The following is a 14,182-nucleotide window of genomic DNA, read 5'->3' on the forward strand; positions in this document are numbered from 1 at the left end:
AGAATCAGGACTATTAAATTTGAATCTCAAAATAAGAGGGATTTTCCTTTAATCTGTTGGGCAGAAACAAGAGTCTGGCATTTGAGGACACCCGGAGCAGTTTTAACCTTCTATCTGGTCACATTTATTCTAATAAGGAGAAATTAGAGTTCCAGAGATTGTTAAAGCCATAATATGAAACCTGAAATGATGAAAAGGATTAATTCATGCTGAGTCTTGGGAAATAAGAACCACCACATAGCTCACAGAAGTATTGCACATCACTCCTTTATTATAATGAACAACAAAAAAAAGGGGGGGGGGTGGAATGGGGGGAGGGGGCAGGGTTAGTACTTATGCTAAAACTGATGAGGACCCTGGTGGCAGGTCTATGTGGCTGGAAGGCAATGGGATATGGAGACACATTTTGACAAGACTTGGGGGCATTTCACTGCCACCAAACAGAGATGGGGCTATAAAATGCACAGTGGGATGTACTCATCCACCGTTTGAAATCAAGAACTCGTCTGCACTGGTGCAGCTTGAGTTCTCTGATGATTACCATGTGGGACAGTTTAATTATAAAAAAAAAAACACACACACCAAGAACAACCAGTCTAGAAAGGTCTCTTGTGAAAGTAAATACAAGTAAACATTAGCACATAATCTCAACCTCCCAGATCCATTTTTCTTGGATTAGGGAGGAAAAATGATCGATATTTAGATTTTCATTATTTGTTAAATGACAGCTTACTGCAACAGCCCCTGAAAGGGCTGCCCTACTGGCAGGACTGGCTCACAGGCATACCTGGAACAACTGCTTCTTTCAATCCCCCACATTGGTCACTTCTTACCATGTCCCGATTCCTAACCCCCAACCAGGTCCTTAGTGTGCCAAACCACCCAGCAGGCATTTTGACTAATGTGGTTGAGGGGAGGGTCCACAGAAGAGAAAGGAATTGGTCTGAAATAGGAGGGAAATGAGAGAAGGAGCCATCAGTCCCCCACCTGCAGCTATATGTTGATCCCTAAGGTGATGGTCAGTGTATGGAGCAGGCAGGGGAGAGATGTGGTGGGAACAGTGAAAAGGGAAGGACTGGCTACTGCTGGCATGTGCTGGTAGCCTGCTTTTCACTTCTTGGCCTTGCCTTGGGCTGCCACAGCCTCCATGGCTTTGCGCACGGTCTCTTCATCCCCAAGGAACTGCATGGCCTTGATGGGTTTCAGATTCTTGTCCAACTCATACACGATAGGAATGCCAGTGGGCAGGTTCAGCTCCATTATTGCTTCTTCAGACAGACCTAAAAATGCGCCCAGACAGATTTAGAGAGGGAAAGGGATCTTAAAGGCCAACTAGTCTAACCCCTTTCATTTAGCAAAGTGGAAACTGTCTCAGTTTGGTACAGTGACTTGCTCAAAGGTCTAAGGGACCAAGTTTGAGCCACTATTCCTTGTCTCTTTCCCCTGTAGCCTCACCTGATCCCTGGGCTCTGTCCTTACTCCCTCCATCTCTTCTCCCAGTTACTGACAAATCCCATAAGTGTTACATATAGTTGCTACTTCCCTCTCCTCAACTCCCAGTCACTTCCCTGAACCTGCACTTCCTTAAGACTTCAACTAAAACAACTTATTCTAACTGAGAGAATCCAGCTCTCTTCTAGTAAGCCAGACATTTGATTTTGAAAAATTATGCAAAATAACATTCTTCTCACTAAATTTATTTTGTTTTGCAAATATTTTTTTTATTTAGAGAGGCTATTTGTATTGAAATGCAATGGGTTTATGACTTTTAAATTAACATATCAATATTGTTATTTAATTATTTATTTAATATTTAAATTAAATATAATTTAATTAATGATAGATATAATTCAAGCAAAAAAAAAGCTTTTGGGTGTCCTCCATTATTTTTATGACCAAAAAACTCTAAGAATTGCTATGCTACAATAACACAAAATCTTCAGTCTAGTATTTATTTAATACCTCCACCATTTTGGCTCCCATGAACGTCTCCATTCTTACTGAATATTACTCTGCTCCAAACAATCTGTTTCATAACCCTTTAACCATGGTCCTATTCTAAATCTCTCTCTCTCTACATTCTTTCCCTTGCTGGTCTATAGGTTCTCCTGACCTGCTGAAGCAATTTATTCCCTCTGTAACAGTCATGGCTCATGTCTGGATGCACTCCTTTGCATCCAGAAGAGATCTTGCTATTTCTTCAAAGACCAATTCAGGTGCTACAACCTACAAAAGAAAAGGTCTTTCCTGACACTTCCCTCATCCACATTATTAGTGTTTTCTTCCTCATTAAATCAGCATATTACTTTGTTTTGACTTATTAACACATAGAGGACCTAGGTAAATAAAATGTCTGCTGAAATGAATTTGAAGCCAACTCGAACCCAAATGTCTCACATACCCAAGTCATTTCTTAAAGGTATATATTGGGAATTAGTGTAATGTGAACCCCTTTTATCTGCTTAATAGGTTGTGCAGTAGCACAATTAGTCAAGAAATTTTGCTAAGCCTGAGTCCTAGACTGTAACCCTAGTTGGACCAGTCACTTAATCCCAGTTGTCTAGCCCTTACTGTTCTTCTGTCTTAGAATTGATTTTAAGACAGGAGGTAAGGGTTAAAAAAAAATAGGCCGAGTATCATAAAGAAGGAAATATAAAAGGATTAAGAGTCAAAAATAGGGTCTCAGGGACACAGCTAGATGGCTCAGTGAATTGAGAGCAGGCTTAGAGATGGGAGGTCCTAGGTTCAAATCTGACCTCAGATACTTCCTGCTGTATGACCCTGGGCAAGTCACTTAGTCCCCATTACTGTTCTTCTGCCTTGGAACCGATACTTACTATTGATTCTAAGAAGATATGAGTTAAAAAGAAAGTAGGGTCCCCAGTACACCTATGTATGAGGCGGAGGGGCGGCAGATGTGTGGCTACAGGTTTCTGGTACCAACACAAAATACCATCAATAACAGAAGTGTGACTTATACACCCCACAGATACATAATACGTACAGGAGTCAAAAACATCCCGGCTCACCATGGTCCTTTCTGGATTACATCTGGACAGAACAGCTTGCCACCACTATGATGCTGGACTAGATTCTCCCATCTAATCTTAAGTCTTAGTATTTCAAATAAAGGACCCTAGAGATCATCTAGTCCAGTCTGTGCATTCGCACAAACCACTCCCCAGGCTTAGAAATTCCTTCCTCTTCATCTCCACTCTCTCCTGGCTCCTCATTAAAATCATACCCTCCGCACCCTCAAACCACAGGTGCCCCCAAAAGTTCTGTGTTGGGAGCTCGCCTCTTCACTTGGTGATCTTAGCAGCTCCAGTGGTTTTAATTTAGACCATCTCTGTATCAGTGAGTCTCAAATCTAACTCTCCTGCCTCAAGCTTTCTACTGACCTCCAATCTCTCCTCACCAATTGCCTTTCACATATCTCAAACTGGAGATCCAGTAGACATCCTAACTTCAATGTGTCCCAAGCCGAGTCCTTTCTCTTCCCTCTACACTCTGCCCCACCTCCTACCTTCCCTATTGCCAGGGACTACCATCTGCCCGTCCCTCAGGCTCATCTTGGACACCTCGGTATCCTGCCACCTCCCCTCCACCCTATTGCCAAAGCCTATTACTTTCACCTTTACAACATCTCTCAGGTAGACTCCCTTCTTTCCTGTGACTGCCAACACACTGGTCTAAGCCCTCCTTGCTGCACACTCGGATTATTCCAATAGTCCATTGGCTCCGCCTGCCTCACGACTCTCCCCATTCCGAACCACCCTCCGGCCACCAAAATGATTCTCCCAATAATGAGGGACTGACCGTGTCGGCATGCCCGCCCAACAACCTCCATGCACTCCTCAAGACTCCGAATACAAAATCCTGTTTGGCATTCAAAGACCTTCAAAGGCCCCTTCCCCAGCTCCCTTCCAGGCTTCTTAAACCTCACCCCCACCCCCCCCCCCCGGCCACATACTCTTAAACCCAGTGGCACCGGCCCTGGCGGTTCTACTCCTTAACAAGAGACTCCATCTCAGCTCCAGGTACTTGGCTGTGCTGCGTGAGAAGGGTTCTCCCTTCCTCCCATCTACCTACTGGCTTCCCTGGTTCTCGTCAAGTCCTATCTTCTACAAGAAGCCTTTCCCAACCCTCCTCATTCTAGCGTCTTCCCCTTCTTCATTCTTTCCTATATACAGCTCATTTTGCATGTTGGCTCCTCTTTAGACTGTGATCTTCTTGTGGGTAAGGACTGTCATTTTTTTTAACCTTTACCTTTCATCTTAGAATCTCTACTTTGTCTTGGCTCCCAGGCAGAAGAGCGGTAAGGGCTAGGCAATGGGGGTTAAGTGACTTGCCTGAGGTCACACAGCTAGGATGTGTCTGAGGCCAATTTGAACCCAGGGCCTCTTGTCTCTAGGCCTGGCTCTCAATCCACTGGGTCACCCAGCTGACCCAAGAAACAGTCACTTGGCACCCATTTTTATGAGTACCAACAAGCAAACAACTCTATACATGAAGGTAAATGAAAGGCACTAGCTATGTAAAGGACTAGGAAAGGCCAGGCCTAGAGGTGGAGATGAGTTAGAAGAGTATCCCAGGAATGGAAGCCGGTCAGTACAAATGCACAGAGAGAAGACACTGAGCTCCAAAGATAGATAGAAGTAGAAAACCAGTGTGTTGAGCTGTAGAATGCAGAAAGGGAAGGAATATAAAATGTGGCTGGAGAAAAAAAAAGGGGGGGGGACTGGAGTCAGGCTATGCATGTCTTTAAAAGTCAGAAACAGAGGATTGAAATTTAATCCCAGAGGCAGCAGGAAACTACTAAGAATTTGGAGAAGATCAGACTCGGTCTTCAGGAAAATCACCTCAGCAAGTATGAAGGGGACAAATCAGAGGGAAAAGATTTTTATAAAGGGAGCTCTACTAGGCTATTACAATAGTCCAGATGAGAAGTGATGAGGGACTGGACCAAGGTGGCTACGTAGCTGTTATGTGTAAGATGTTGCAGAAATAGAAAGGCCAAGTCCTGGAAATTGGCTATTTATGTGAGACACGGAAGATCATGGAGTCAGACATAACAGTAATGCCACAACCACAGTGACTGAACAAAAACTTGTTGAACTGAACCCTCTCATTTTACAAATGAAGAAACTCCATAGGTTCTATTTTCCATAGCAAATCTAGTCCTTGCTTGGTCTAAAAATCTTTCTGTTTTTTTAAACCAACAAAGATTAGGATGTCTCTTTGAGGCTACTAACCTACATCACTCTTCCTTTAAAGGTTTCATTTAACTTAGGTCCTCATGTACAGGTCCTTGTATTTGTTGAGTTTCTCCTTGACAAAATTCTGTCTCATCCCCATCTAACTTGTACCCCGAGTTCTAGGGCCAATATTGCAAATCTACATACCCTCAAGATGTTTGACAATCCCTCGAAGGCTATTGCCATGGGCTGCGATCAGAACACGTTTTCCTTCCTTGATCTGGGGGACAATTTCCTCATTCCAGAAGGGTAGAGCCCGGGCAATGGTGTCTTTCAGGCTCTCACAGGAGGGCAACTGATCCTCAGTAAGATCTGCATAGCGCCGGTCCTAGAAACATATTAATTTTTCACCAAAAAAGTCAAAGAAAGCTATGATTCCACATGAATTTGGTCAACTCCAGAACCACTCTTTAACCCAAAGAGCAGTCACTTGGTAGCATTATGATACGGGATTTCTGAATGTCAGTTAAGTGCTTAAGAAAAGATCAAGGGGGCAACTGGGTAGCTCAGTGGATTGAGAGCCAGGCCTAGAGACAGGAGGTCCTAGGTTCAAATCTGGCCTCAGACACTTCCCAGCTGTGTGACCCTGGGCAAGTCACTTGACCCCCATTGCCTAACCCTTACCACTCTTCCGCCTTGGATCCAATACACAGTATTGAGTCCAAGACGGAAGGTAAGAGTTTAAAAAAAAAAGAAAAGATCAAGGGCTCATAGTAAAGGGAGTAAAGTAAAAGCCAGAGTCAATTTTTACCCTTTTTTTCTAGTACATAACTCTTCTCTCCACCCCACATTCTAAAATGCATACACTTACACACACCTTGTCAGTAGACAAAGGGAGTCCCTAAGGGTCCTAAAAGGGAAAATCATCAATTTCTACCTTCTAGATTTTTAGCTTGGACCTTGAAGTCAATAATTCTTTTCTAGCCCCATACAGGTACTTCTTTGGTGTGGATATTCATGAAGGCATTTGTTTTTCTATAGAATTTCCTGAAAGTACTAAATTAAATTTCAGGCTATGGGAGAAAGGTATAAAGTCTTCAGAGAATATATTTATATTACTGATATAAACTCAGCCCTTTACAGCTAAAAGAATATCACTTTAAAATGTTGCAGGTTAGGGACAGCCAGGCAGCACCGTGGACAGAGAACCAAGACTGCAGACTAAGGGTTCTCTAGCATTCAAATCTGGCCTCAGACACTTATTAGCTGTGTGACCCTGGGCAAGTCACTTTAACGCGACTGTTTTGCCCTTATCTCTTTTCTCTTAGAATGTCTAAGACAGAAGGTAAAGGTTTTTAAAAATAAATAATTTCTGCAAGGCAACTACTCATGATATGTTAAGTTTAGTGAAAATAGATGTCCAAATTATTTGAAAAGTACATCCTTTTGACAGAGAAAATACCCATAAAATACAGTAAACTGGAATATAGTCCTCTCAATTGTGGCCGATGCCTGGCCCCAAGGTAACAGAGCTGTTTGAAATTGGAAGGAATAGGAGAAGAACCAGGAATGAACTGTCAACTACTCAAAATACAATTTCCCAAAGGGATGCAAATAGTCACAGCTGAGCAAAAACAGAAAAAAGGGGGGAAAGGTCATGCCCAGTTAAAGAGTAATCCAAATTGGCCAGAACTTTGACAGTTTTGGTCACTTCTAAGTGCAAATGGGGAATAAATGTTATTTCCCCAATAACAGGAAATTTCCAAAAGAATTATTTATCATTTGTCCAGACCAATGTGAAAAAGAATGCCTGGATTTCCCAGTTCATCTCTTCTGTTGAATGTGGCTCCACTAACTTAACAGAGATCACCAAATCTAACAAATTATCTAAGCTCAGATATCCAAGCTCAGACCTCCTTTTCTAAAAGCAAAGTCCTACATTCTGGTGGCCTGACCTGTACTGAGCAGGTCCATACTGAAGCCAACTTGGATCAGTCCCTACCTTGTTGATGTTGCTGTAGAAGGGGTGGTTGGCCTCCATCGGAGGTGGTGGGATATCGTAGGATCGTCGCCAGATCTTGACCTGGGCCTCACCATGCTTAGCAGCCGTCTCTGCTTTGTTGAGGCCCGTCAGACCTCCGTAATGCCTCTCATTGAGGCGCCAGGTCCTCACAACAGGCAACCACATTTGGTCAATGGCATCTAGTACTATCCAAAGAGTACGGATTGCTCTCTTCTGGACAGAGGTGAAGCAGATATCAAATTCATAGCCAGCATCTAGAAGAGTTCCAAGTGATAAGCTGATCAGAAAGAATACCCTTAATGCCCACAAACTTTTGTCCTAGAGGTCATCTTAATCCTGAATTGCTGGTACATTTTAAAGCTTTCCCTACTCCCAACACTTACTGCAAAGGGTAGAGGGGCCATGTACACAGTAAATATTTAATCTGCTGATATCACACATTGCCACTCTTCCCGCCCATCAATATTTCAATAGTTTGTCAGCTACAGAGAAAGGGTAATGGACTTGGGAGTCTGAATCCCAGCTCTGACATTTGCTAGCCAAGTGATTATAGGCAAGACCTTTCACCTTTCTTTGTTTCTATCTGTAAAATAGTGATACTTGCTATACCTACATCCTGGGATTACTATGAAGAAAGTGCTTTTTGAACTAGAAAGGGCCAAATATATGAGTTATCTTCAATTTCATGAAGCTACTTTCCCTCCCTCCCCACCAAAACTCCCCTTCTTTCCCTCACTTTTTTCCTTCCTCCCCTTCCCAAATAAAACAAATGCTGTCACTAGATGGTTGCTAACCACCCTTTTCAGTCTTGCAGTAGCCAAAAGGAAAAAGCACAATAAAACTGTTTCCTTTGTAAAGTTGCAATAGACTTTAAGAAATATAGAACTCTCCTGAATGTTGCCTCACATTGTGGTTGGCAGTCAACATGTATGAAGTATAATTTTTTTGCCAATGACTTATCTGAGGGTAGAACCAATGAAAACTAGATATGAGGGAAATGAGTCACCAAGGAACTCTTCTCAGTAAAATGGCCACATGTAAATGTCATTTGGGGCAAGTTTTTCTTCTGTTCCATACCTTCAAGCCTTCTCTCTACCACAAAAAGGTGGATCAGCCAGTGGTTAGTTACATAATTCAGATTCATACTGGAGTGACTTGGTATTTCATAATCAAAAGCTACAAACAGAAAGCCTCTAGGTGAAGACTAGCTCCCAAGAGGCAAACAGACTTACTCATATTTCTTTCCTCAAACAAATTCTCCTTTATATAAAAACAAGAGACTAAAGGAGGAGCCTTAAAGAACAGAAAGCTAAATTGTCATTCATCCCATCCTTCTACCTGCCTCTGAAATAAGCCTTTGCGTTCTGGGGGAGCCCAGAAGTTTTCACTGGCTCCACCCTCAGTATTAAAATGCTACAATCTGTTCTATTCTGTGTAAGAGAGGCCAGCCTAATGATGAATCATAGCAGAAAGATTCTCTGCTAGAACTGAAGAAAATGGTGCCAGCCTCCTCAGGACCTCTGCTTCCAGAGCCATAGCAAACTCCCAGGCCTGTGAACGATGCCAATGCCAAGGTCACATTTAGAGCCATCCTACTTCAAAAGCAGTAGTATTTCCCACATTTGCCAGAAGTTCTAGTTCTGCTGTGAAGATGAGGAGCAAAGAGCCAAATGACTGCTCCAAATATATCTCCTCCTTCATGTGTCAATAACCTTGAATGGCACTCTTCTTAGAGGGAAGAGGGAGAACCCATGATGAAAAGACAAACATCAATAAATGCACACAAGCTCACACCTGAAATCTTGCCCAGGAATTAAACATTCAATTGTGTTTAATCAAATCTTTGAGAATAGGGACTGTTTTTTGCCTTTCTTTGTATGCCCTGGACTTATTAGTAGAGTGCTATTTACTAGGTATCCACTCAGTAAATGCTTCTTAAATTCCTTTTTTGGATGCCTGAATTATATGTTACTATTCCAAAGGCACAAAGGACAGTGTAAGCATGGAGACATCTACCTTAGCCCACTGATCTTGACAAAGGCTTATTCTTCCTAACACCCAGCTCTCCCTCTTCCAGATAATGGGAGTCAGGGGGCAACTACATCTGAGAGCAGGATCACCTCCCATGCCCTACTGCTACTTTTCTGCAAAGAGCCTATACTGAAGAGTGGTGGGCCTATGTCCTAGTCCCATTTCTACTTTAAAATGGCTGCATTATCCCATAGACACTTCTACCACCACCACCACCACCCCCTCTGGGTCTGCTTCCTTGCCAGCAAAAGACTGGACTAGATCACAGAGTCACATGGCCCTGGGCCTGAACAGAAGAACCTCCTTGGGTCAAAGATCTGGTGCCACTATCCTCCTTCTAAAGCCTCCAAGGGCCCCTCAAAGTTTGCCCACCACATGGGCATGATGGATCCCAGGATCTCTGCCTCTAAGGACCTGGAAGAAATTCCTAAAACCAGATCCTAAAGAACCCTGCTCTGGGAGTGAAAAACCAGTGCCTCCCCAATCCCAGGATCAGTCGCTTAATTTCCTTCTTTGTAAGGATAATCTGTGGGTGCATTCAGGGATCAGGTGGAGGCTTTAATTTTCCTCATCCCCAACTATAAAATGAAACAGCCCTTAACACAAAGGGAGGGGGGGTGTTGAAGAGAGGCATAAGGATGGAGAGAAAGCTCTCAGTTTCTCCATCAGTAAAATGAAATAGTTTGTAACTAATGGGAGGCCCCAGGGTAGAAGCAAAGATGAAGGCAAAGGGAGATTTGGTTCCCTTTAGTTTCTCCATCTGTAAAAATGAAAAAATATATCACATAAGTGTCAACATGGAGACTTTAGGAAGGAGAGTGGGAAGGTGATGATTCTAGTGCTGCAGTTTCCCCACCTGAAAAAGGAATAGCCCCTAATAATGCAAGGGAGGCCCTAGGATGGAGGTAGGAAGGGGATGGTGAAGAGGTAAGGATGGTGGAAAATGGAAATAATAGGGAAGAGAAGGCCCTTCATTTCCCCAATTGTAAAATGAAGTAGTCTCTTAATAGTTCAGGTTATTGGGGTGAGTGGGATATGGAGGGTGGGGGAGGGGGGCAGTAAGGGTAGGAGGAGAAAAGATAAAGGTGAAGAGAGGCCCTTCGGTTCCTTGCATTTCCTGTCGATAAAATGTACAACCCCTAACACCAGGGGAGGCTCTGGGATGGAGACCGCATGGGCAGGGAGGGAGAGTGGAGGAGGGGTAGCTTGGTGTCCAGTTTCCTCATCCACAAAAAGAATGGATCCCAATGGATAACCAAGGGGAGGTCCTGGAATGAAAGTGGGAAGGGAAAGAGTGGAGGAGGGGGAGCACCTTCCGTAAAATGAACAGCCTCCAATAACCATGAGGTGAGGGGAGGAATGGAAAGAGAGGGGAGCTTATTCTATAAAATGAATAGCCTCCCATAACTGTAGGAAGGCCTTGAGGTGAAGCCCTCTCTATAAATGAACAGCCCCCAATAGCCATGGGGAGGCCCTGGGATGGAGGCGGAATGTGTAAAATGGGGGATGGGGAAGAGTGGGGGAGGGGAGCTCCTTCTGTAAAATGAATGACCTCCCATAACTGTGAGGGGGCTCTGGAATGGAATTGTGTTAAGGGAGTGGAGGAGGGGCTTTCTAAAATGAACAGACCCCCAATAACTATAGAGGGACCCTAAACTAGGAATGGTGGAGAATAAAGGAGAGTGGGGGATTTGGAACGTGGAGAAGCTCCTGTAAAATGAACAACCCTTACTAGTCATTGCATTGGGAAGGGGAAAATGGAGAGCAGGGGAGCTCCCATAAAACGAATAGCCCCCCCATAACCGTGGGGAGGCCCTAGGACAGAGGGAAGGATGAGGGAGAGTTGGGGAGGTAAGAATAGGGGGCTCCTTCTCTAAAATGAACCTAATAACCCTAATAACCAGAGGGACTGGGGGGGGAAGTGCGGGTGGGGGAGCAGGGTGTCCTATTTTCCTCCCTTTTTAAATGAACAGTTCCCAATAACCCAGGGGAGGCCCCGGGGTGGAGATAGGGCTGGGAGAAGTAAGATCGGCTGTAGCCTTCCCGCTGCCCAGGGGGCCCCGTACCTCGCAGCGCTTGGCCGCCACGCTGGGCCTCTTGGTGCCCCGCGGGGCTCAGGTCCGCGTCGTACCAACCGCTGAAGCGGTTCTCCAGGTTCCAGGCGCTCTCTCCGTGGCGGATTAGCACGAGCTTGTAGGCGGCCATGGCGGGCGGAGGTTGGGTGCAGCGAGTACAGAAGACGGCGGGGATGGGACAGGCGAGCACTGTGATTCAGGAGGAGATCACCGGCTTCTCAATCCCGGGTCCGCCCCGCCCTGCCCCGCCTCCACGCCTGCGCAAAAAGGCTCCTTCCTCCTTGGTCCCTCCCAGACGTGCGCCCGCCTTTGCCTAAATCTTTCCTTCTCTCCATCTCAAACGGGTAATCCGCAGGTCTGCGCATGCGTCCCCACCCTCGCCAGAGGGTGCCAACCACAGTGCCTAAGGGGGCAACTCTCCAAGGGATTCAGTGCGCATGTGCGAGGAGATGGTCACGGATCGCACGTAAGCTCGCGAAGGACAAGGGGACCTTCAGTTCCCAGAATGCCAGAGGCCAGCCCCCTCGTGGACGCCTCTTTACTCTGACCCTTCCCCCTTCCGCTTCACCTCTCCACTCATCCCGCCCTGGCTGGGCCTTTTAACTGCTTTTAGATGCTTTGTATCTGTGACCTTGAGCAAGTCCTATCTCTCTGGGCCTCAGTTTCCTCATCTGTAAAAAGAGAGTGTTGGACCAAGTGACCCTTAAGGCGAGGTGGCTAGAAGGTTAGGATTGAAGTCCGGACTTTCCGGGATAGAATGGCCCCTGACATTTATTAACTGGGTGACCTTGGGCAAGGTCCTTAATCCTTATGAAGTAAAATAGGGATAATCATCTCCCTAATTACCTTTTGAATTATTGTAAGATTATTGTAAACTCAAATGAGATCATGGAGTGTTTTACCAATCTACACTAAATATCGGCTATTAGGCAAGAAATAGAATGTTGTTTCTGCTATGAGGGGGGGAAATCCTGCGTGCTACCTAATCATCTCTGAGCAACTATGTTTCAGATCCTTGCTACTTGACTGAAACTATTTGGGGGCAAGCTTCTGCCTTTCTTCCTCTGTCATATTCTTGACTAGTAAAAGTTTCCCAAGGTAGGCATTCCAAGATCTCCACAGCCTGGATTCCAACTCTTCCATTTAAACGGTATAGTTGTTCTCCAGTTATATGGAAAATTTTCTCCTAGGAAACATTAGGGTTTCTTTTGGTAGAGAACTGAGATATCTTGCTCCCAGTTAGAAAACTCATTCAGTCTATATTTTCTGGTATATTATAATCTGCATATCTTCTCTGATATCTGTTTACTATATGCTTAGATAAACAAGCTTATTCCCCAGCCACTATGTCTTTTGTATAATAGAATTTGTTTGCCTCTTTCTTGGTAAGCTTGGTGTATCCCTTTTTGTATCCCTTTCCCCTTTAAAGAATGGTAACCAGGAAAAGGGATTAAGCCTAAAAACCTTGCAACAAATTGTACAACAGTATTTAGGGAGGCAGAGAGATATAATTCTAGTCTAGTAACTTTGTCTCTTAGGGAACAGCATGACCTAGCTCAAGACTTCTGCTTTCATCTAAGGAGGAATCAAAGTATCCCTTGTAGAGGAGTAGGCAAGATTTCAGACATATCTCTCTAGTCTCCCCATGCACATTCAGACAGCTCTCTCTTCTTATCTCCCACCTCCTGACTTCTCTGGCTTTCTTCAAATCTCAGCTAAAGCCCTACCTTCCAAAAAAAGCCTCCCAAGTACTCTTTAATCTTTCTTCTAAGACTACCCTAAATTTATCTTGTAGGTTGCTTGTTTGTATATAATTGTTTACAGGTTGTCTTCTTCTTTACACAAAGAGCAAGCATTTTTTTGCCTCTTTGTACCTCTGTGCTTAATAACAGTACCTAGAACATAGCAAGCACTTAAATGCTTGTTGATTCACTATTAGATTGTGCAGTGACCATTTCTGCCCTGTTGTTTCATTCCTATGAGGAACCTTTGAGGCCTGAAAATCTCCTTAGGGGAAAACTATGTGAGACACTACAAAGTAATAGCATCTGTGTGGACAAATACAATTCAGTTAAAAACTTAGAAACATTTATTTTTAAATTTTATTTAATTAGATGATTTAGAATAATTTTCCATGGTTACAAGACTCATGTTCCTTCCCTCCCTTCCCCCTCCCCCCTCCCATATCTGACACACAATTCCACTGGGTTTAACATGTGCCATCGATCAAGACCCATTTCCTTATTATTAATATTTGCACAAGGATGATCTTTTAAAGTCTACTTTCCCAGTCATAGCCCCACCGATCCATGTGATCAAGCAGTTGTTTTTCTTTTGTGTTTCTTTTCCCACAGTTCTTCCTCTAGATGTGGATAGTGTTCTTTCTCATATGTCCCTCCGAATAGTTCTGGATCATTGCATTGCTACTAGTAGAGAAGTCCATTACATTTGATTTTACCACAGTGTATCAGTCTCTGTGTACATTGTTCTCTTGGTTTTGCTCCTCTCACTCTGCAATTCCTGGAGGTCATTCCCCATGGAATCCCTCCAGTTCATTGTTTCTTTGAACACAATAGTATTCCATCACCAACATATACCACAGTTTGTTCAGCCATTCCCCAATTGAAGGGCATCCCCTCATTTTCCAATTTTTTGCCACCACAAACTGCGCGGTTATGAATATTCTTGTACAAGTCTTTTTCCTTATTATCTCTTTAGGGTACAAACCCAAACCCAGCAGTGCTATGGCTGGATCAAAGGGCAGACAGTCTTTTAGTACCCTTTGGGCATAGTTCCAAATTGCCCTCCAGAATGGTTAGATCAGTTCACAACTCCACCAGCAATGCATTAATGTC

The 14,182-nt window shown here is 44.1% G+C and overlaps 1 protein-coding gene across 1 annotated transcript; it reads right to left on the reverse strand.

Moving 5' to 3' along the window:
* Positions 1-251: 251 nt before the first annotated feature.
* Positions 252-11,859, reverse strand: PGAM1 (phosphoglycerate mutase 1). The gene is made up of 4 exons (XM_001366762.5): positions 11,319-11,859; positions 7,201-7,475; positions 5,406-5,586; positions 252-1,280 (listed from the first exon to the last, which is right to left on the reverse strand). The coding sequence occupies exons 1-4, from the start codon at positions 11,455-11,457 to the stop codon at positions 1,111-1,113; spliced, it is 765 nt and encodes a 254-aa protein (XP_001366799.1). The 5' UTR covers positions 11,458-11,859; the 3' UTR covers positions 252-1,110.
* Between the last annotated feature and the right edge of the window lie 2,323 nt (positions 11,860-14,182).

The sequence above is a fragment of the Monodelphis domestica genome, chromosome 1 (genome assembly GCF_027887165.1).
Source record: "Monodelphis domestica isolate mMonDom1 chromosome 1, mMonDom1.pri, whole genome shotgun sequence".
Classification (NCBI taxonomy): Eukaryota; Metazoa; Chordata; class Mammalia; order Didelphimorphia; family Didelphidae; genus Monodelphis; species Monodelphis domestica.

Excerpts from the sequence above, each read along its gene's own strand:
- PGAM1 (XM_001366762.5), bottom strand. The coding sequence starts at position 11,457 with ATGGCCGCCTACAAGCTCGTGCTAATCCGCCACGGAGAGAGCGCCTGG. Across the intron at positions 5,587-7,200 it reads TCTACAGCAACATCAACAAG|GACCGGCGCTATGCAGATCT; the intron begins GTAGGGACTGAT and ends ATATGTTTCTAG. Across the intron at positions 1,281-5,405 it reads GATTGTCAAACATCTTGAGG|GTCTGTCTGAAGAAGCAATA; the intron begins GTATGTAGATTT and ends GCGCATTTTTAG.